This window comes from Varanus komodoensis, unplaced genomic scaffold (genome assembly GCF_004798865.1).
Source record: "Varanus komodoensis strain SLA01 unplaced genomic scaffold, ASM479886v1 scaffold10, whole genome shotgun sequence".
Classification (NCBI taxonomy): Eukaryota; Metazoa; Chordata; class Lepidosauria; order Squamata; family Varanidae; genus Varanus; species Varanus komodoensis.
In genome coordinates, this window is record NW_025335269.1 from 14,416,224 (window position 1) to 14,439,028 (window position 22,805).

A 22,805-nucleotide genomic window follows, 5' to 3' on the forward strand; every position below is an offset into this window, starting at 1 on the left:
GGAAAGGGCACAGCACATGTTGGCTCTATTTCTTTTGCCCTTTCAAGGGACAAGGAAGAGAGCTCCTTAGACAAATGGCATTATATTTCTACTTGTGGCAGTTCTGGTCACAGCCTCCATTCTGCAATACTGAGTTTCATAATTTGATCTACCTGACAGGGACAGATGCAACATGATATAGGATACAATATAATGAAGTAGCATATACCGTTTTTTAAAATCAAATCCAAAATCCACTGCTAGGCAGTTAGGATCAACAAAAATTGCACAAAATTGTGCAGACTTACAAGATCTCCCCTTCTGAAAAAAATGTGCAAATTCCACAAACTTGTGCAAGGTTTTGAGTTTTCTATTTCTGGAGAACCTAATAATGGGATTGTCCAGCTTTGGATTTTGGATCTTACTCTCAGGCACTATCCCTTTGTTATGTTTTTCATATGCTTCAAATACTCTGCAGTGCCATATGAAAATATTATTATTTGTAACTAGTACCCAGACAATTGGTTAATTATAAATCTATATGAGCCATGACTGAACTTGTTTGAGGAAGAGTTTTCCCTTATTTCAAGGACTCTGAAATGTTATGAAATCATCTAGAGAGTCAATGTGGTGTAGTGGTTAGTGTTGGCCTGTGCTGGGAATGAAAAAGATGGGTGTTCCAAGGTCAGATGAGCAGGAGGGGCCCTGGGAACAGGTGGCCCCAGACTTCAAGGCCACCCTCTCCAGATGGGCTCTGAGAATAGCCAGGAAATACAACTGACAGGAGGGGATGTGGGACATGAGCCAGCCAAGCCTGATAATGACTCTTGATCCCATGACATGGTGTTGGAAGAGAAGGACTAGCCAGTTGGAGAAAAGAGGCTTGCCTGCCTCCCAGAGGGCCTTCCCAGAGGGAGGGGGGCCAGGGATACTCAAAAGGAGGGTTCTTGGAAGTAGTTGCTAGATTGGTTGCTAGATTGGATTCAACAAACCACTCTGAGCATGCTCAAAGATTCATGCTGTGGTCACTGAATGTACTTTGGAGAATAAAGAGGTTTTGCAAAGGAACGGTCTGTTGCCTTGAATGTGTGAAGAGGGAAACCTAGCTTCCGACAGACTCAGGAGATCAGGCTTCTATTCTCCACTCAGCCTGTGAAGCTCTCTGGGTAATTTTGAGGCACTCACTGTCTCTCATCCTAGCCTACTTCACAGGGTGACTTTTGTGAACAGAAATGGAGAGCAATATGAGCCATTTTGGATTGAAAATAAGTCATATTTCAGCAGAATAATAAAGAAATGAGTTTATCAAAAAGAAATTTAACTAATGCTGTTTCTTCCTTCATGTGAGATAGCATTCTTGGCTATTTAAGCGAGCAGAAGCTCTTTGATGTCCACTTATTTTTGTGAATATCAGCATCAGTGCTTTGTGTCTCAGAGAGAATGCAAATTTGTGGTGTCAGATCTCAATGGCTGATTCCAGTGGTTTTAAGATTGCATATTGCAGTTATGGAAAACAGCACTGGAGGAATAACACTGCAGTGTTACAGATGTTTAATGATGGGTTTCAGCAGTCCTACAAACTCTTCAACTCCATGACATCAGTTTGGAGTCAGATTTCATAGGGCCATTTCGTTATGGCTTTGTATAGAATGCGGACTTTAAACTATTGCTCAGTAGCTGGCAGTGGCTCCAAAGTGGAGGGATGCATGCACTTTAGTTTTAAAGCATGGAGATCAGATTCAGATTATTTTCCTTCCTTTAAAGGAAGAAAAGGAAAATCAGGGTTCCTTTCCCCTTCCCTTTTCTTTCAAAGGGGAGAGAAACTCTTTTCATTTTTATTCTTATTGATGGTTGGCGAATAAATGATAAATACTGGTTGTAGCAGTATGAAAGCAGAATCAGTTGCAGCCCCATCAAGCAAAGAATGTATTGAGCCTCTATCTATAATCTTCCTAGCACAAGAAGAGGGAAGCTGTTTATGTTCGACCCTCCTTGCTCTGGGAACTTCCTGCACAACCGTTTGTGTGTGTGCAGTCTATGTAGTGAGATTGTCTAATGGATTAAAGCCCCCCAAGGGCATCACAAAAAGATCTGCTGCCAGCAAAGGACTATAACCTGCTGTCCCTCATCAGGCTGCAGCGTTTCTGCACAGGCTCATCTAGTGCTTTGGCAAGTAAGAGGCCAGAGTCCTTCCTCTCGCTAGGAATTCAGGAAGTCGCCTTACACTGAGTCAGATCATGGCCCATCTAGCTCATTATTTGCAATGAGATACAGACTGTTCCTGGGGTGTATCTCAGGAAACAGCTGGTACAGACAAAGCCTGAAGGTAGAATTCAACTGCCAAATCAGAGTTCTCTTTCTTTATAACAGGGATGTTCAGCCTCTGGGGAGGCTTGGGAGGGGGCATATTACATTGATGGGCATGGCCAAAGGCAAAGGGGTTATGGACTAATCTTCTCTTAAAGTTTTTACTGTCACTAAGCCATTTCAATCTTCAGAAATGGGGGAAAAAGAACAGGCAAAAGGCAAGAAACTATTAAATGAACTGGGTTGGCGAAGGGTGTGAGACCATCAGAGGAACCATGGATGGCTGGATTTGGACCCTGGGTTTTCCAAATTTGACTGGTGGAACTGAGATTTAACACTCCTGCTTTACAGGATGGCACAGTTAAATTGCCTCATACATAATACCACACATGTCTTTAAATTTGTTTGACCTTTGTGAAGCAAAGGCCCAAGGCTTTTTGGGGAAGAATTCAATAGCTTTATCATTGGAAAATAGTCAACTTGTGTTTTTGGGGGAATATCTGTGAGCTAGTCCTGTCAATAATATCCAATGTGACTTGGAATAGTAACAATTTTGAAATGCTCTTGACTCTAATTGTTTCCATGAATAAAGAGGTTCCATCCTGAATATGGAGCCAAGGCAAATGTATCTAAGTCAAGCCTGGGCTTAATAACTATACTTTCCTGTAGCTATTGTTAGTAAGAAAGCAGATTAATTTTTATGTGCAGTGGGAAATGCCAATGGCTGTTGCAAAATCAGTCTATTCCAGGGGTGGCCAGACCAAGGCTAGGGAGTGGCATGAGACTCTGATTTTATTATGCTCCTTGAGGCACGCTACCCACAGACACTGCTTGCAGATGCCCGCTTGCCACTTGCTGCCCACAGCCACTGCCAGACACCCATTTGTGGCTCACCTCCCACTGGCCCCCCTTTGCCACCAGCCTCCTGTGGGCACCTACCTGCAGTTCTCAAACAGCTGACATCTACTGCATGTGGCTCTTCAGTTGAGCAAGTCTGGCCACCCCTGGTGTATTCTATATATGTTGCATGAGTGATGTAAGGTTTTTTTAAAATTATGAATGTCTGACCTTTGCAATTTCTTTTCCAGAATCGCAATGAGATTAAAAATGGAGCAATTCTTCGATTAACTACATCACCAGTAAGTTACTGATACGTTTGCATTCCTTTGATTTTCTTGTTTCGTTTTTAACCAGTTTTTGATTCATGCTAAAAGAAGGGAGCCATCGCTAAACATCAGTGATGCTAGAGTTTTATCATTTCCAAGGAAAGGCCAAACATAAGTGTAAAAAGTCTCATGCTCTGTGTACAAAATGCCTAGTGGCTTTAAACTCCTTGATGATATTGCACAATGTGGAGAGAAGCTTGGTGCCTGGTCAGTTCTGATGGAAGTAATGCTAGAGCGTGATGATGATGCTTTTGTCCTTTTTCATTCATGCACTTAGCTTGGCCAGTCAGGTTCATGGCATAGCCATCACAAAACCTTCTTCAGCGAAACGGCATACCAAAATAAGATTCATAGTGCCATCATATGCTTTCCTACTTATGTTTCATTGGAAATTGCTCCCATATAAGTATGCACAAGTATTTTCATAATTAAAAGTCACTGCATTTGGAAATGGGATTGAATGACTTAACAAGCTTGGCCTTCTCCCCTACCCACATCCCACTACATACTAAGTCAATGTGGTTACAAAATTACCTCTTGCTATTTTAATGTTCAGCTAAGTTGCATTTATCTTTGAGTGCATTCATTTTACATGCAACTGGTTTGATTATTTCCTTTTCTATGTTGGAAAATTCATGCAATTATTTATTACACTAGCTTTCCCTCACCCCACATATGGAAACCACTGCAGGCAACTTAGTTTCCTAGGTTACAGCAAGTACTGGCTGAATTTTCCCAATTTCTTTACTCCTTTCTGTTCTTGCTGTGAATCATTCCTCTTTTATTTCTCAGTAAACTCCATCGCCTGCCCCCCCCCGCCCCATACATTTATCAGGCTCTTAGAATCTGTCAGTCTCATTCCTATAGTTGTATAGCCCTTTAACTCTTGGTGCTGCTGTAATTTCAAACTCTTTATTCCGGAGAGCTGCAGAGAGTTTCTTCAACTTTTTCTTGCCATTTATAGCCATTACCTGATTTTACAGGCTCCTCCTGCTTCTTCCACAGATGTGGGTTGACATGGAAAAAAGGAGGCCATCATGCAAACTCCATCTTAATATGATAGTTTACCTCAGCCTGTTTATCCCACTTCAGATAATTTCTGCAACTATAGTGGAATTTATTAGACCTGAACAGCATGGTTTATAGAAAAATTATTTCCATATCTATGCTAGATATGCAGATGTTTCTAAGAGTGGCGACTTCAGCTGATTTTTCTGCTGTGTCTGTGTGTTTCCTACCAACTTTGCACCTTATTTTTTCCCATTTTTATCCAGGATCTTTGTTTCAAAACTCACCCAGCTGATATGTAGATAGTTTAACATGCCAAAGAGATGAATCACCCCTTAGTTCTTCTATCATGTACCAGCCACTCTGGTTTTGTTTTGTTTTGTTTTGTTTAAGTTTCACACTTTAAATGCACTTTGAACATTAGGGTGAAGGAAGTGTGTTGCTGTTGTCACAGGTGCTAGCCAGTACCTTTCCTTGCTTTTCACTGATGTGACTTGAACCATAGTAAACACTGGCAAAACTGTATTTTTTCCCCCGAGCTTGCCTCAGGATGCTGATACAGTCAGCCTTGTTTTTTTTGTCCAAACTGTCTACATTATTTTATTTAAAGAAAATAACCATTTTTTAATTTTAATCCCACAACTGGTATTTACAAATAAAAACAACAGTAGACATTGCTTTCTAGAAAAGAGGTATTCATGATCTGCTTTATAATCTTTGACAAATCAACTACATTCTTAATTATTTGGAAAAAATTACCATTGAGATTTTGGTACACATATTTGTTCAGTGCTTTGAGCGTATAAAAACCAACCCTCAGAAGTTTATTAAAGAAACCCTAGCCAATCTTTCTAATATACAGGCGGAAAGGCCTAAAAATTAAGTGTATTTCTACTTGTAGTGTAGCTGACTTGTTTCTATTAGTTCAGTGGTTTGGTAAAATACATGCTTGTTGGTGCAGTGCAATGAAGTTGTTTGGATTAAATGTCAGCGTGAAACAGATTGCATTTCATTGGTGGGTTTAGTGATGAATTAGATTAGTAAAGTGTGATGAATTAGATTCTTCATTGTTGCTTGCCTTCTTGGCTATGAGGAATTAGCCACACGGCTGCTGTCCATATAAATAGCAAGGACATGACTAATGTATCCGCGTAACATGACATGGGATACAATGAGGTATTTCATTAGGTTATGTCCCATGACAGTGTTTGAGGCATGCTGCAGTAGTTTTTGAACAGTGCCATCTTCTTTCTCCTTGTTAAATGGATATGTAAATTTACCCCTCCTATGCACACACTTCTTTACTTTTTTAAAAAAATGCAGATAAATAGATAGAGAAACATGTAAAACAAAACTGCCAGTCTTAAATAGCTTTAAACAGAACCTACCTAGTAAATGTTCCATCAAACAATGCACATTTTGTACATTTCTGGACTATTGATGTGGTTTATAAATTAAACAAACAAACAAATATTTGTACCTAAAGTGTACCTCAATTATATTCTAGGACATGGGTGGGCAATTTATGGCCCTGCAGATGTTTTGGCATGCAACTCACATCAGCCCTGGGTATGAGGAATTATGGAAGTTACAGACCAAGATATATCTTCAGGGCTACAAGTTGCCTTCCCCTGCACTAAAGCTTTACAAAGTCACTTAAAAAGGAGGTTTAGCAGTTTGGGGCAGGTTGCTACATCTGGTACCTTCTGGATATTTTGGACCATAACTTCATAAAAGCTGACTACTGTCTATGCTGATTGAGGTTTATGGGAGGTGTGGTATGATACAGAATGGTTGCTTTGAGCCTAGAAAGGAAACATCATGATTGACCAATCTTTAACATTGTCACCCTTGGTCCTTGTGTTTGGTGCCCCTGACGTAAACTACTCTGACTGATCAAAGAATGGGATTTTTTAAAAGATTGACAATACAAACAAAAATCCACTACATTTAAAATACAAACATAAAAATTAACATACAATAAGTATTATATTACTGTGCTCCCAACCAACTGGAGCAAGAATACATGTCACAAAGAAAAGAAGAAAAAACCCCTTGAAATACTTGAGGACATTCCCCCCTTGCAAAACTGTAATGATTTTGGTGGCTCAAACACTTCCCTTTCTTTAAAACTTAGCCAATGAATATACCTCAAATCTGATTAAACTTTTCTTTATGTGCCCTTTTCTTATTTTAATATCACATGTTTATTTGTCACTAATAGCGATATTCCAGACTTCTCTGTACCAATCAGACTGTTGGTAATCATATTTCATTTTCCAGTTCTTAGCTATAATAACTTGCTGCAGTTATTAAATTTTCTATTAATTCTTTGTTGTTCCAACTCCATCTTTTTCCGCAAACATTGGAAGTAATGCAATCTCAGGGCATATGTCTATATGCTTAATATTATGACTTAATATTTTACTGAACTATATTCATATTCCCATCACATATGAAAATATGTGCCCACTTCACAACCACCTCTCCAACATTAATTGGAGTATATTTTATCTATATAATTCAACTTTGCTGTGGTTCAATACTACTTTCATACAATTTTGTAGAAATTTTCCTTTATTCTTACTGACATAGATTTTAGCATCCTCTTTGTGCAAATATTTTCTCAATCTTCCTTACTAATATTTTCTCTCAAATCCATTTTCCATGTCGCTTTAAGTGAATCATATTGATCCTAAGAATGAGACTTCTTGTCAAATGGGAACACACTATGAACAATCCTGTAATAGCAGTAATTTTCCTATCTCCTCCTAGGGGACAGATTGTCTTTTTGCCCCAAAGAACTTGGCTGCATATATGTAACCATATACCACCAGCAGCAAAGATGGGTGCATTTTTGTTTCTGGGCATGTATATGGTGTAAGTGGAGTAAATCAGGAATTATTCATCCATCAAACATGAAGTAACAAGATCAACATCAGTGGTGCTCGGGGAATGCTGGAGTAGGCGGATAGGATACAAATGTGAAAGACGAAATAGGTAACTAATACTACGATTATGCAGCTGCATCAGTACCAGTTGTGGCACTTGACAACTTGGGGTCATAAACAGCAGCTGCTTACAGGTGAAACACCAGCAGCAGGGGTGATGGAAGTGGAAGGAGGACTTGGCAAGATGTAGTAGAGCAAAGACAAAGTCAAGTGCAAGCATGTAAGGTAAGGTATAAAAGGGCCAGGGATAAAGGCAATGCCGAGGATGCCAACAAGGCATTGCAGGTCCAGTTGCAAAGGCAAAATCAAGAATAAGTGAAGGTAGAAATACTGGCGAGGCAGGGCGGGAATATGCAAGGACCAGATGCCCGACAAAGATGTGGTAGGGACCAGAGGCAGAGACAAGAACAGGGTGGAGTCAGGTCATGGATGAAGGCATTATAGATCTCAGGGCAGGAACATTATCAAGACAGTAAATATTCATGTTATTGTGGCAAAATTTGGCAAGGTTGAGCAGCCTTTTATAGAACTTTCTGTGACTTTCAGCTGGTCTGCATGATTGCTGGTTCTAATCCCTGAAAGCACCTACAGGCCTGAGCCTAATCCTGCAAGTACTTGAAGGATGAACTAGGCTACCTTCTCTATCAAACCACCAGGAAGAGCTGTACCACTCTACAGATCTCAACAGCATTAACCTTACATACATATTCAGTTTATACTACTTTTGTTCCACTAGTTGCATTTGTTCCTCCCAAGCATTCATGCATTACTAAGTTATTAGCAGTATAACTACTTTGATCCAAATGAAAGTGTTATAGTAATAAGGATGAGGCATATGTTCATCTCTTCTACCCTGTTGATGGGTGGTATGGAAACTGATAGTTGTAAATGACCTGGAAGGAAGTGCAGTCAGGGAACTGTAGTGGCTACGGAGCTGAGAAAGATGGTGTCACATAGTAGTGATGATTGCTGGCTCATGTATTTGTATATTAATAAGTTTGAGAGAATTTGGTGTGTGTTCAAAATTAGACTATTTGTAAAGGGGGATGTAGTACCTAAACAATCTGGATGTTGTGCTGTAAAGCTACCATAGTGGGGACAAACTGGGTTACAGTTGTTCAGACGGACCCTCACGACACTCGCAAGTAGTCCATAATGCGTCTGCTTACTTATCTTTTATCTCAGGGATATTCAACATGGCATGCTGCACTACAGGTCCAGTAATACCAGCCAGAATGGCCAGTGCCCAGGAAGGATGCTAATTGCAGTCCAAAACAACTGGAGGGCATTGGCTTGCCTACCCCATATTATCACTGGAACACAGGGAACTGAGTCAGGCCATGGGCCTTCTGGCTCAGTAGTGTCTCCCGTAACTGGTAATGGCTTATCAGCACATTATCCAGGCTTTAAATCACAGCTCCTTTTAACTGGAGTTTCAGCCTCCAAAGATCTGGTTGGTTTTCCATGTAGAATTCCACATTTCTTTCACTCTAAAAGCTCATTTACTCTCTTTCTCTCATTTAACTTAACAACCTATTAACATTGTCTCAGTCATTTAAAGCACCGCAACTGAGAGTGTCATGCAAAAGCAGACATGGAAAGCCTTCTGAGACAGACTGCTGAACTGATTTCCCCCATCTTCCTCAGAGGGGACATGCCGTGCGAAGTACCTTCATTATTTTTAAGCAGCATCCCTTTTCAAATCTCTCCAAACACAGTTTAAAAAAAAAAATCAGATGAATGTTTCTGTGTGGATAGTTTCTGGTTTTTAGAAACGTATCATAACTATGGATAGTTTATTTGTAACCAAAATTATATGTCTTGATGAGCTGCACACACTCCCTCCTGCCTACCATGGATCACAAATTGTTGAGAACTCCTTGGAAACTGCGCACAGTACATGTCCTGTAGGTGTCATTTTAATGCCAATGACAGAGAGAGGGGAGAGAGAGTCTGTGTTCCATAGGAATGCTCATAAAGCACTATGGCAACAGGAGCTAGGATCAGTGAAGGCGCCACGCTGAGTGAAGCTATGTTTCCATCTCTCTGTCGTGACAGCAACCAATGTTACTCTGGCCAGTTGCAGCACAAGACAGCTAGCAGTTTCTTTCTTTCTTTCTCTTGCTCCATCCCACCCCTCCTTTGCTAAAAGAAAATATTTGTTCAGTCTGTAAACATGCTAAATCTGTTCTGCCTTGCTTGGTTCTGTTTTGTAGAGCCTTGTTGCACTAATTCCAGATGGTTGTTGGTAAATGAGAACCACTGCTTGAAGAACTTTGTTATGGCTTTTGTTGATTCTCTCAAGTTTCAAAGCAAGATTTTTTAAAATTTCCCAGTATTTAGCACTGGGCCTTTCTATAAAAGATTCAAAATTGCTTGCAATTTAAAAAAAAACTAAAAGAATATGTACTAATTGAAAAACAAAGTATCAAAAAAACCAAGAATAATATTAAACCCTTGCAAGAGCAAAATAAGGTAGAACCTGCAGAAAATGACTTGAGGTATTTTCCTATTCATGTTTAGACAGAAAAAAGCCCTATATGCTGGCCAGGGGATGCTGGGAATTGTAGGAGTTTTTCTGTCTAAACAAGCACAGGCTTGCAGCCTTAAGGCTGGTTGAAACGTGAACAGATTTTACTGCCTATCTAAAAACAAGCAGTGAAGGGGACAGACAGGACCACCATTAGAAGTTTATTCTATGTTTTGGCCACAGTGATGGAAAAGGTCCTCTTGGGTACCCATCTCCAGTATTTCTGCTGATATAAGAACTTGATGCTGAGATGTCAAAAATTACTGGAATTGTTAGGAATATAACAATTCCATGTAGAATTGTTGATGTAGAGCAATGTATGGCCATTCAGATGCTTTAACATACAATTCCCATCAGCCCTCACCAGTGACTATGCTAACTAGGGCTAATGAAAGTTACAGGCCCAAAACGCCTTGGTGACCACAAGTTTGTTACCCCAGATCATACAATCTTCCTTTTATCCTATTTCGTATGCTCAAAGCACTGTCGATAAGTTCTGGTGCATAACTAGAGCAGCATGACAGAACAGAGTTATCAAAGCATTAAATGTTGAAGTCATAGATGCCTTTGATCATTTCACACCATGTAGCAGGAAACTTCTCCATATTGCCCACCTCCATTATAGAGGAAGGTGATTCTTCAGTTATTATGGTCCCGTTCAAGGGGCTGTTTTAAGGAAACCCAGATATGCTCCCTGCATTTCTTGGAGGAAAGATTGAAACCAGACTGTGGTTGTTTGGAGAACAACAATGGTCCTGAGCTTTTTCTTACTATGCGGTCCTGGTTACTGATGCAGTTACTGCTGGTGGGAGGAGCCAAAAGGAAGCAATCAGGCACTTTTGCTCATGAATGATGTGTGAAGATTCACTGGCATTTTCCTTGAGCATAGCCAATGCAAGTGGTTACTGCTGTTAACAAAAGCCTCTGTGCCTATGCAGAATAACGCCTGAATCATGAATTTTCTTTATTGGAGAATTAGGAACATGAGGATTACCTTGACTCATTCTTCAGTCAGATGCATGGTCTTAGGCAACTTGCTAATTTATGATTAGAGGGGAACGCTAGAATGAAGCTACATCTGGAAATTATTTGCAAATTTGACACTGTGTGGGGTCAGTAGAGACTGGAAATTATTACTCAGAAATTCATTGACTATCATCAGATGTCAATTTGCTCCTCCAGATGGAATACAGCTTCTATTATGCCTGACCATTGCTGAAGTTGATATGAGTTGTAGTCTGACACCTGGAGGTTGGGGAAGGCTAACATACAATTTTGCTTTGCTAGTTCACTGCCAATTAAGAAAGGACCATGCCCACACTGGTTGAATTCTTTGCCCTTTTCACTGGACTTTGATTGTTTTTGACTCAGCACTGTGATGGGCCACACCTATCTCTTGCATTGCTCAGCCTTCTGTTCTCAATTTGTAATAATATTTCTCCAACTCCTCTGCCTGTTCCCATCTGTGTATATTTATCTGCCAACAGAGAATATTGCATCATGCAGCTGAGTTCACTAATTTTTTGTGTCTTTAGCCAGTCAAGACTTCACTGCACCCCAAATGTGGTGATAACTTTACATTGTTGTGTAGCAAACTGAATCATAAAATTAGATAATCTATAAATACATAAAATGTTTGCATGGTTTGTGGTGGAATATAGCCTGTGGCCGAATTAAACATGTTTTTTAAAATGATAGCAGTTCAGACAATAGAATGAATGGTACCCTAGGAAAACATGCCATGCAGAAAATTTGTTCTTAGGCCCTGCCATTTTAGGCTACAGAAGGGAACAATCACATCTTGACTGGGTACACACAGCACGACAACAACTGTAAAGAACCATGGTTGTTTATCATATTATCCAAACCCAACTGTGACCAACCATAGTGACCACAATAGGACACAATAGTTTGTTCTAAGGTTTCCTCCTACTTGAATTGCTTGTCGTATCATCTGAAGTCAGACAACACAACACTTTGTGAGACAGGCCTCAGAACAAATGAGTATGCTGAGAAAATCACGTGTTCCTAATTCCTGCCTGTGTGGTTTGCTCCCAGGCAGGATCTGAGAGCCAGAAATGATTTTGGCAGGGCTGCTTGAGGAATGGAGCAATGCCATAAGGCCCATGGCTCCCTTCCTGGCTTCAGCTGTGGGCTTGGTGAAGCTGCCCCAAGAACAGGGCACCAGTGCAGAGGAGGTTAGGCACCCTTGCTTCCTCCTCCAGAGATTTCCCCTGCAGCAGGAGGTGAGGGTGCCTGCTGACCTCCCTGTTCTCACCATTGTACAGCAGCGACTCTTTGACAGTTGTGATGAGTTGAAATCGACTTGCACTTGTGAATGTCAAAGAGAGTAGCCTCATTCTTCCGCACAGAGATGCTACCAGGAGGAATAAGAGGGAAGGAGGCAGGAGAACAGAACAAAGCAACCACAATGAATCCAATCACCTGTGGGGCTTATTGTGTATGCTTGGCACTTCATCACAACCCATCATGGTCATTTACCATGATGATTGCTGTTATATCTAAAGCTGGCCATTGAAATTTCTCCTACTTTAAAAGGAAAAGAAACTCTGAGCATATAGAGAACTAAGGAAGAAGGGTTCTAACCTAGCTAGTTTCCTTTTTTTAATGATGCCTCCACTCTTTGCCAGAACCATTCAATCATACAGCCCTCCATCTGTATCCTGAAATCAAACTGTCCAGGAAGCATTTTACCACAGGACAAACATTTTATCTTGAAAACTATAACATTTCTGCAATTATGAAATTGTATGTTTTATTATTTTTAACCTACCTTTATTGCTGTTTTGGTTGCATCTGATAACTTATACATTTGTGTTATAAGATTAGTGTAATGTATGTGAGAATATCCAATTAGATTTTGTTGTGTTTTCTTTAAGTCTTGGGTCAACACCTATGTTTATTAGGAGCCCAATGGCTTAGAAGCAGCCACAAGGCAAGACAACCCCATTCTTTCCATGAAATTCTCCTGACATAGCTTCCCATTATGTGGGTGGAAAAGTAAGACAGAGCCCTCCCTTTTCCCCTGCTCCATGCTCTGTCACAGAGCTGACCAGGGTTCTCATTTTCTTCTGCTGCTTGCTCAGAATTGGTTCCTTATACATCTGGGGCAGCTCCCATATGTTATTTATTCCTCCAGTTAACCCTATGAAATACCTTGCCAAGTAACATCAGAATTCAATCCTTTATTGCTTTATGCAGTTAAAATATTGCTATATAACAGCTTTTATCTTAGTGCTCTTAGAATTTGCTTCATTATTTTGGGATAAAACTGTCTCAGCTTTCTCAACTACTCTCAGAAATTGTTTTTGTTGTTGGTTTACAATGTTCGCTTCGACACCTGCAGCTCAGGGAGGGGTGTCTGGTGCCAAAACTTTGTTCTTTTTTGCACCAGGCCAAAACCGTTTTATTCACCCAGTATTTTAAGGGTTGATTGTTTTGTCAGATAATTGGGATTATTTTACTGTATATTTTTATATTGCATTTGTATTTTAATTGTGCTGTTATGCTTTTGGTTTGTAAGTGATCTTGAGATCCATTTTAGATAAAGACAGGATACAAATGTTTTAAATGAATAATTTTATAAGTTTTTAGAGATGGGGGTATGATACATTTTTAATATTTTCTTTCCAAAGAAATGTTAGCTACTTTGAGTTCTGTTTGAATAATGTGATACATTTAGGCAGGAAGAGTTCCTGCAACTGATGAAGCACAAACAGCAGAAACAAGACTCCCTAATGTTTAGGTGACCAGGTAGAGGCCATCTGTTAGCTGGGTTTGGCCTGAAGGAGAGGGGTTAGCAGTTGGTGGCAGGGCAAAAGGTGTGGAAAGTATCTATATGGCAAAGCTGAACTGGGCAGAGGGTAAAGCTGGACAGAATAGGTACATTTCTCAGTGCCTAAACTGAATTTCAGTGAATTCAGCCCATGCCAGCTGCTGCATGGACAACCAATGCCAGGTGAGATAATAATCTGAGCTGACATAGCACACATGGGTCAACTGGATGAACATGTACCAGGTGTCTTTTAGAGTTATTATATGGCCCAAGGATCTTCCAGGGTTCTGGGGTCCAGTTTCCCTGTAAACTCACTAGGCTCACACCCCAAAATAGATGACTGAATATGCCACCCACAGTTGATAACACTACTGTTGATTTTTATTTACTAATGGCAATCTTTGGCTGCAGTGCTGCTGGAGCGTGGTAGCAAAGCAAGGCTTGTTACATTGTGGTGTACTGTGGAGAGCCAGTGCGGTGTAGTGGTTAAGGGCATGGGACTGGGTCTCAGACGATCTGGGTTCTAGTCCCCGCTCAGCCATGCAGCCAACTGGGTGACTTTGGGCCAGTCACAGACTCTCAGCCCAACCTACCTCACAGGGTTGTTGTGGGGATAAGATGGAAGAGAAGAATGATGTAAGCTGCCTTGAGCCCTTTGTAGGAAAAAGGCAGGATACAAATCAAAAAATAAATATTGGAAATAGAAACCAGCTCTATTTTGCTGCCGTTCCATCAAATTTCAGCAGATATTCAGTGGCACATTGGGCTAGGCAGGCAGGCCTGCAGGCAGGCCAGGACAGCCACCTGTGCCCCACAGATAGCATGTTTTCTGCCCCTATGCTATGTAGATGAACCCTGAAAAACTGTAACACCCCATAAGCGTTTGTTTTATAAAATGTTGTATCATTATTTAATGTGTTTTTCAACCATGTGAAAGTTTCACTTGAAATTAAGGTCCGTGTTTCTTTTTCTCTCTCCCCACTCTTTCTTTTCTTCAATGTTCTGTCTTTGGTGAGACCCAAAATGCACTTCAGCTCCATGAAAGGATCCAGTCTTCTAGTATGGATGCCAAGTTGGAAGCACTGAAAGACTTAGCTAGTTATTCGCGTGATGTAACATTTGCCCAAGAATTTATCAATCTAGATGGTATTTCCCTTCTAACACAGATGGTGGAAAGTGGCACTGAGTAAGTATTCTCCTGTAATGCTACTCGATTTTGCACATGTTCATGTTACTGAGATAAGTCAGAAAATCTACCTTTTCTGATTTAAAAAATGAATTAATGATAAAACAATAGTTTCTACACTTAACATTGAAATAAATGAGAGTTTTATGTGTGACAAGTTTAAGAGAAGTAGTTACTCTAGTAGGGCAGTTTGTATCAGTTATCTGCCCTCAAAGCTAGAAAGATTAACAAAGAAGCTTTTAAATAAACATTTCCTGGCTTAAAAGGATATGCAAATATACAGACACAAATCAAAGTTATCTTTCTGAAACTTATGATACTTAAGTCTTTCCTCAATTAGAGTTTGAGCCTGCTGTATATTTGGGAGTAGGGATGGCTTTCTTAATTGGTAGACTCTATTAGGATTCCCCCAAAACCACTGGTTAGCCCTTGCCTCAACATCCTGGTCTAAGAATGCAAAGTCTCTTCCAGTCTAGGGGCCAAATTCAGTTTTGAAGAATTGTTTGGGAGCCACATTCCAGTAATGGGTGTATTGAAAGCACAAGGGCAGGTCCCAAAATGCCAGCATATTTTAGCTGAGGGCTCTAGCTGCCAGTAATGAAGTGTAAGAGACTTTGCACTTTTGGTCTAAACCCCTTTCCCCCTGAATCTGTGATTCTGACAACTAGAATTTAAGTATGAGATCACAGCCCTCTTAAATGTATTGCATTAGCAAATGCATAATTTTTTGCACATGAGACAGACAATATATGGAGAGAAGGGGAATCACGTTTGCCTCCTTGGGCTCCATGGAGGAAAGGTAGGGATAATATAAATGTAACAACTAAGTAAACAAATAAATACATAGATGCAGCCATTTCATTTTCAGCTGTGAGGTATGCAAAGTGTAGCATTTTTTGCAAATGTAATCTTGCCTAAATACATACAAGGTTTCAATGTTTCACCTTTACACAGCTAGTGTTTAGTGTGTCAGTTGACAGAACTTAAATAATTTTTGAATAGTACATTTACCTTTAGCAAGGAAGAGATAGTGAACCACTTAATATATGCTGCACTCCGGCATATATTCATGTACACATTGTTCAGCCTCAGCCTTTTTGAGAAGCCAGATGGTTTTTAAAATACCCACCCCACCCCATGCACATATACACACAGTGGCTGGCCCATATCTCACATTGTTGGCAGGAAAGGTTATCTTTAATATTTTGTTTCTCATCAGATTTAGAAATTAGGAGGCATGGAAATATTTCCTATTACAATACTATACCAAAGCTAAAGTGCTTTAACAAAACACAAGATCATGGTCTATTAGCATAGTGGAGAATTTAGGTCTGAAATATATATTGATACATATTGATTTCAACTGAGTATTGGTAGCTTCATTTCCTTGCTGATTCTAATGTGAAAAGGAAAAAACATAATTTGCCTTTTAGAGTACTACTATTACCACTGTCTACTTTCTTTGGATATTGTTTTCAGCAAAAATCATGCTTATGATATTTTTCCCGTGTTTGGTGTGCAGGAATATCTGTGTGTCTAATGTGGGCTAAAGTTAAAATGAGCTAATTAACTTTGGTGCTTAATTAAAGCATGTAACCCTCATAAGCAGAGTTGAAAACATTTTGCATAGCCATATTATGTGTGTTACAGCTAAGCAGTATTTGGAAATCCATAGGTCCCTACATATTTGTCAACTCCAAATTCAAAACTAAGTTTCTAGTCCTGATTGTTCCAGAGATAAAACAGTTTGAAAATGTGTGTACTGAAAGCAGTGGCCACTGAAAAAATCGGACTTAGAGGACATCCTGGAGAGGTGGTGCCATGTCCTTGTACACATGAAGCGCAGTTTTAGATGTGCAGTTCAGGGCACCGAATGTCCAGCACTACAGACCTGCAGTCCATATAACACCTTGTTGATAAGTTAGATATGAGGATATAAGAATGAGATTTCATTCTCTTTTAAGCATATTTTAAAAGGTAGACATAGGTGAGGGACACTGATAATTAGCAGCATTTTACATTGGAGATATTGTGCATCCTCTCCTCATGTACTTGAGAACATTGGTTTTTCTCACGTAGAATGTAAATTGCTTCTTTCTACTATTCTAAGAATTCTACTTAGAATGCTGTAGATTGAAGTGCCCTTGGTAGCAAGAAGAAGGTATGCTGTTATCTTCAATTTGGAAGTGTATATTCCTCCTACCTCTTGTTCATGATCTTAAATGATCTTCATGTTGACAGAATTCTAACTAAATAATTCTTTTCCCCTGGGCATGGCTTAATTCTGCTAATGAATGTGCTGTAGTAGTTCTAAGAGTAAATACTAAAGCTCTTTGCACATATACTGTATACTGGGCCATCTTTCCTGTGGCATGCATTCAGCCTAGATTTCTGCCCTTTATTGCAAGATCTCCCCTCCCTGCCACCCCAGTGACCCCTCACGGCCCTCTGCCAGTTCAATTCTTGTCAAAATATATCCTAGGATATCTCTAGTCTTGCAAACAGAACATACCATTGCATGGCCCTTTAGTTGATTTAATCTTCACATAGAATGTGGAGATTTGGGGTGGGGGTAGGATTTAGATTCTATGTTGCACAGCTCTCATCCTCAGACAATCATTTTCTGTCCCCCGCATTCCCCCTCCAATCTTCAAATGAGCCTAACTGAATTGGAAGTCAAGGGCCTTTCATGATGTATAACCAACAGTTTTGCCAAATAAGCCAGAAAGGAGTGCGTCTCGTCAGAAATAGGCAAAATTTGTCTCTGCTGGAAGTGGCTCCTGGCAGATATCAGTGCACATTCAGCAAGTATTAAGCCTTTGTGGCATGGGAAATTCCAAAAGGAGCTGCTGTCCCTTTGGGAAGGAGCCAGCAACATAATCCAGAGTTGCTTCCAGGCCAAACAGTGAGCGTACTGTGGTAGGCAAATGTCTAAGCTAGCACCCCTTCACTATTATTCTTTAGTATTATATTGCTATTCCCTTTCAGATTTTCTTCTATTAGTATTAGTAAGAGCAGAAGTCTGTGACTGGTTCATACAGCTTGAATGTGTGTGTTAGTGTATAGTTGTTTATAATTGTTTGAATTTTGGAGTCGTTTGAAAAGGCATTACATTTTCTCACAAAGCTGCTAAGGATTACTGGGATGCTTCTGGCCCACTAATTCCAGAATATCAGCCATCACTCGTGACCCCCAAAAGAAAAACTATTGTGTCTTCAACGTTTGGAAATAATATCATATAAAACAAAGACATGCCTAGTCTGGTTAACCTCACAGGAACTTTGCTGACAAGCAGGATCAGCTTGAATTTCTTTGTTTCCTGAGATATTATTTTTAGGAAAGCCCAGGTCTAGGGAAGATAATTCAGTTAAGAATATTGATTGCTTCTCCTTTCAACCTGATTCAACAGGAAAAATATATTCAAATCTACAAAAATAGCCTAAATTTTAATTATCTAAATGCTGAACTTTAACCCAGGGTTAAACTGGTTTCACTGCTCAAATCTGTTCTTGATGTTCCATTTGATGGGGACTCCATTTTCTACAATAAAGACTGTGCTTCAAGTATGAAACATTTTAAAAATTCTAAGCATTATTTTTCATCCTACTCCTCAGCTACTCCTGGTGGGTCTTTCATGCAATCAGTAAAAATAAGACCATATTAATAATAATCTTTAAAAATGATGGTAGTTTTTTTCCAGCTGATGAAAAAAGCCCCCCCTCCCCCACACACACACAAGTAGTAGTTTTTAATCTTAACTGAGAAAAGAACTTTGCAACTGCCAGTGTTATATTAAATCCATTCCTGCCAAAAGAAACCTCAATTTATCCAAATTATAGAGTCCTGAATAAAACGTTTTATCCAACTATCTCTTGCCACATTAGGCAAGTCATAGTCGAATAGACAGTGCTGGAGAGAACTGCATTGACACACACTCTCAAGATAAGACACTTTATTTAAATGTCCCAATTACTCCCATGCGGAAAGGCCAGCATGAATACTCATCTAGTGTGGAACTGTCAGGAAATCAAAATAAGCTGGAAGAGAATGTGGCAATGTTAAACCTCAATAAAAAGGTGAGCACACTGTACATGCTCTGATCATGGTACTTCTAGTATTCAAATTCAAATTCAGAGCTGCAGTAGGTCCTCGTTCTTTCAGATCATGAGGAGAAATTCCTAAAGTCCAGATAATGACTTTCATCCAATTTGCTCCATGAGCTTTGATAGGAGTCTGCTTGCAGTAGGTCTAAGTATCTGTTTGACTTTTTGGAGAATAAAAGCTTGACCCAGAATCTAAAAGTTATGGCCCAAATCTGAGCTTCAAAAGATCTAATTCTGTCCTCAGTGATACTCCAGCAACACAAATAGGAGCACAAGTAATTTTTCAAAGAAAATAGTTCAAAAGGGAAGTGATCTAGTCTCCCCAGGCTAGAAACCTCCCCCCCCCCCCCCCCCCCGCCAAAAGAAAAAAAGAAAACGAAAAAGAAATCTCTGGCGCATCCTCTCATTTTACATTGTGAGCAATGCTTTTGGAAATGTTAAATCACATCCAGAAATGTGTTTCCTTTCTGCTACAAATTTAGGTAGGGGCTGGAATCCATGGGCTTCTGCTTGATCACACTTGAACCTAAACAATCCCCCCTTTGTTGGTGCTTTTTTGCTAAGAAGCAAGGAACACAAGGTCCCAGAGGCTAATTTTCCCAGCCTAGTAGGTGTGAGGGAAATTGTCCTTTTACATGCTTCTGTGGCAACTGTTAAGATTGGGAGGTAGCTAAAAGGGATTGTTTGAACACAGCTTGCTATTCTGCTAGTAAGGGTTGGAATACTGCTTTTCTCCCTGTCAGGAACACTCTGGTACATAGGCATAGTTCTTAAGTGCTGCTATGAATGATCTGATTTTCTCTGAATGTAAAAAATGTATTTGGTTGCTTTTAATTCTTTCCTTCCACAAATGATTGAAAAATACCATCATTTCAAGTTGGCTTCAGTTGAAATTTTGCCAACTATAGTGGCTGTGGTTGTGTTCATAAGATTTTGTAAGTCATACAGAGATTTGAAGAGCTGATATCCTAAAATGTTTCTCCTTACCTGAGAGTTTTTAAATTTTTGCAGACGATATCAGAAATTACAGAAGATAATGAAGCCCTGGTAAGAATCTGATTGGCTCATGTCCCTGCAAACTTCCTCTTCTTTGCATGATTAAATTCCAGGCCCTTCCTGCTGATTTTATTTAAATATCTGTACTTAGTTTGATCCAGCAAATCTTCTGCTTCTCTTTCCTGCTTTTTAATGCTACATGCCAAAGATTTATTACAGAACTTTCAACTGTGAATTGTAATTTTATCCATTCATTTATTCATTCATTGCTTGTGAAATGGATGCGTCCTTCTCATGTACCTGCTAAGCTGTTTGCTGGTGCCAGTGTTACTACTTGCTGCTGGGCTCTTATTTTGTTTCAACCTGTCAGCTCTTTATTATAAACTTCACAAAATGTTTCTGTCTAGTACTTCTACATTGTTGATAGATTTAACCATAAACTTTAGAGTTATGGTCCTATTAATTTCTAGAAACAGACAATAACAGAAAATATAGGCCAGGGTCATGTTTACCTTTCTGTCTGTGTTAAGCTGATTGTGGTTATGCTGCTCTTGCAGATCTTCCCTGTCTAGAAGGGTGAGTTTGAGAGAGGAGGAAGGCACACATCTTCTGATTCCTCTGCTCTTATAGTAACCCCTCTTTTGCAAATGCCAGAAGTGGGTTTCGGTCTTCTTGTGACATGTGACTCTGAATCACTGCAGAGGCAAATCAGTCTGGAAGTTCTTGCAGACATCACTGCTGCCTTTCTTCATATATGTTGTTCCTCACTCCTTGTATACAAAAACATGTGCAAAGGCATTTTACTTACATGCCTTTCTGTGTGTTGATGGGGACCAAGCAGAGGGTGAAAATTGTGGCAACAGCGTGTCAAATCCTTCTTTTAAAGTTGTCAGAACAAGTTTCCATTTGTTGTTTATGTAAACAAAGACCCTTCTGTGTTTAAGCCACCAATGCATCACTTTCGTTTCAAAGAGATACCAGTATTTGGAAATAATGTTATAAGCTAGAGAATTCAGAGGTCATGCAACATATTGCAGAATATAGACTGACATTTAGTGTGCACTTTGTACAGTATTGTGCAATGGGCAATATTGAGTATTGATAATCCTTCAACTCCAAACACAGTGTCCTGATGTGAGCAGTGGCTAGCAGAGAGAAAGTAGCACTTGCTAGCTCAACTCAAGACACTACAGCAGGGGTCCTCAAACCTTTTGACCAGGGGGCCAGTTGAAAGCTGCTGGTGCTGGGCGCGCGGGCTGGAAGGGTGGTGCCTGGTCGTGTGCGAGGAGGCGGGGGCGGCACATGCAGGTGTGACAGGACGCTTGAAGTGATAGGACGGGGTATAAATGCATTTAATAAATAAATAATCATTTTTGATGTGCACAATGATTGCATTGAGACAACATGATAACCCACGCTTACATGGATTGAGTGCGGGTTGTTTTTGAACCATTGATGGTCATTGAAATGTGGGTTACCAAGTTGCTGGAACCCAGCTCTGCTAACATGCCTTGCCTTGTTAACCACAAACAACATCTGAAAACCTGCCCTTTGTTGTTGGGTTATGAACTGTAGGTTGTTCATTATGTTTTTTTTATCTTTACTGGATCAGACATGATAACCCATGTTTCAGCTACAGCCTACAGTTCAATGACCACCTCCATTCAATCCATACTTAATCCTTGAGAGTGTGTTGGCTGAACCCAGTTAATGACTTTAGTCTGATTTGTCAAATGTAGCATTCTAGTTGATACCAGCTTTCCTTTAAGTATGACACTTCAGGAGAAGGATTTGAAAAAAGAAACCGAGCATAAGTTGATGTAACTGCTCGATTTTAAGATGAGGTTTGTAAAATTCTTTTCTGTTTCTAGTACCTTTTCTTCCATATCTACCTTGTTATGCGAAATTACTTACTACAGTGTTGTGGCTTGGGAAATACCCTTTTGACATATTAAATTATCTTAAAAATTAAAATTGGTTTAGTGTCATGACTTTTCCAAAGCAATTTAGGAGGCATGGTATGAAAGGTTTTCTGGTTCTTTTAACAGAATTCCATTACCAGGATTCTGTAGGATATTCTTCCCCAACCTGGCATCTTCTTGATGCATTAGACAACAATTCCCACCATCACAAGCCATCATTCTTGCATTTCTAAGAATGAATATAACAGTCCCCTCTTTTACATGATTGTTGTAATGACCAAAATTCAAATAGGCAGATGTAGACATGAGAAACAGATAATATCTTGTCTTGGGGCAAAGGTAATTGCTATGAAGAAAACAGATAATAACCCTCAGGCTATGTGCATTTTTCTCCGTCTGAGTCTTGGGCAAAGATATCAAACATCAAATATGCTATATCTGCCTGTGTAAAATACTATATAAATGAATAATAGTAAGAATGGGTATAGTACTTTTAAAGGAATAGTCTCATCTTTCAAAGAATTACAAAAGCGTGACCCCATGGACAACATCCCTCCAGGCTCTCCTATCCTCCACTATCCCCCAGAGTCCACCTAAGCTCACACTGACTGCTTCAGTGACTCCATCTAGCCACCTCATTCTCTGCTGTCCCCTTCTTCTTTTGCCATCTATTTTTCCCAGCATCAGGGTCTTCTCCAGTGAGTCCTTCCTTCTCATTAGGTGGCCAAAGTATTTGAGTTTCATCTTCAGTATCTGGTCTTCTAAAGAACAGTCAGGGTTGATCTCCTCACAATTCAAAGGCCTCAATTCCTTGGTGCTCAGCCTTCCTTATGGTCCAAATTTCACAGCCATACATTGCAA

General features: G+C 39.8%; 1 protein-coding gene across 4 annotated transcripts in view; it reads left to right on the top strand.

Annotated features, from left to right (window-relative positions):
* ELMO1 (engulfment and cell motility 1) overlaps window positions 1-22,805 on the top strand; it is a 334,494-nt gene that overhangs the window by 91,714 nt on the left and 219,975 nt on the right. For 3 of the 4 annotated variants that reach the window (XM_044454468.1, XM_044454459.1, XM_044454476.1), the window contains 3 exons: window positions 3,375-3,425; window positions 14,754-14,923; window positions 20,038-20,073. In XM_044454468.1, coding sequence (XP_044310403.1) covers window positions 3,375-3,425; window positions 14,754-14,923; window positions 20,038-20,073 — 257 coding nt within the window. Of the gene's footprint in view, window positions 1-3,374; window positions 3,426-14,748; window positions 14,924-20,037; window positions 20,074-22,805 lie in introns of all 4 variants that reach the window. The other variant, XM_044454483.1, reaches the window with a different exon arrangement.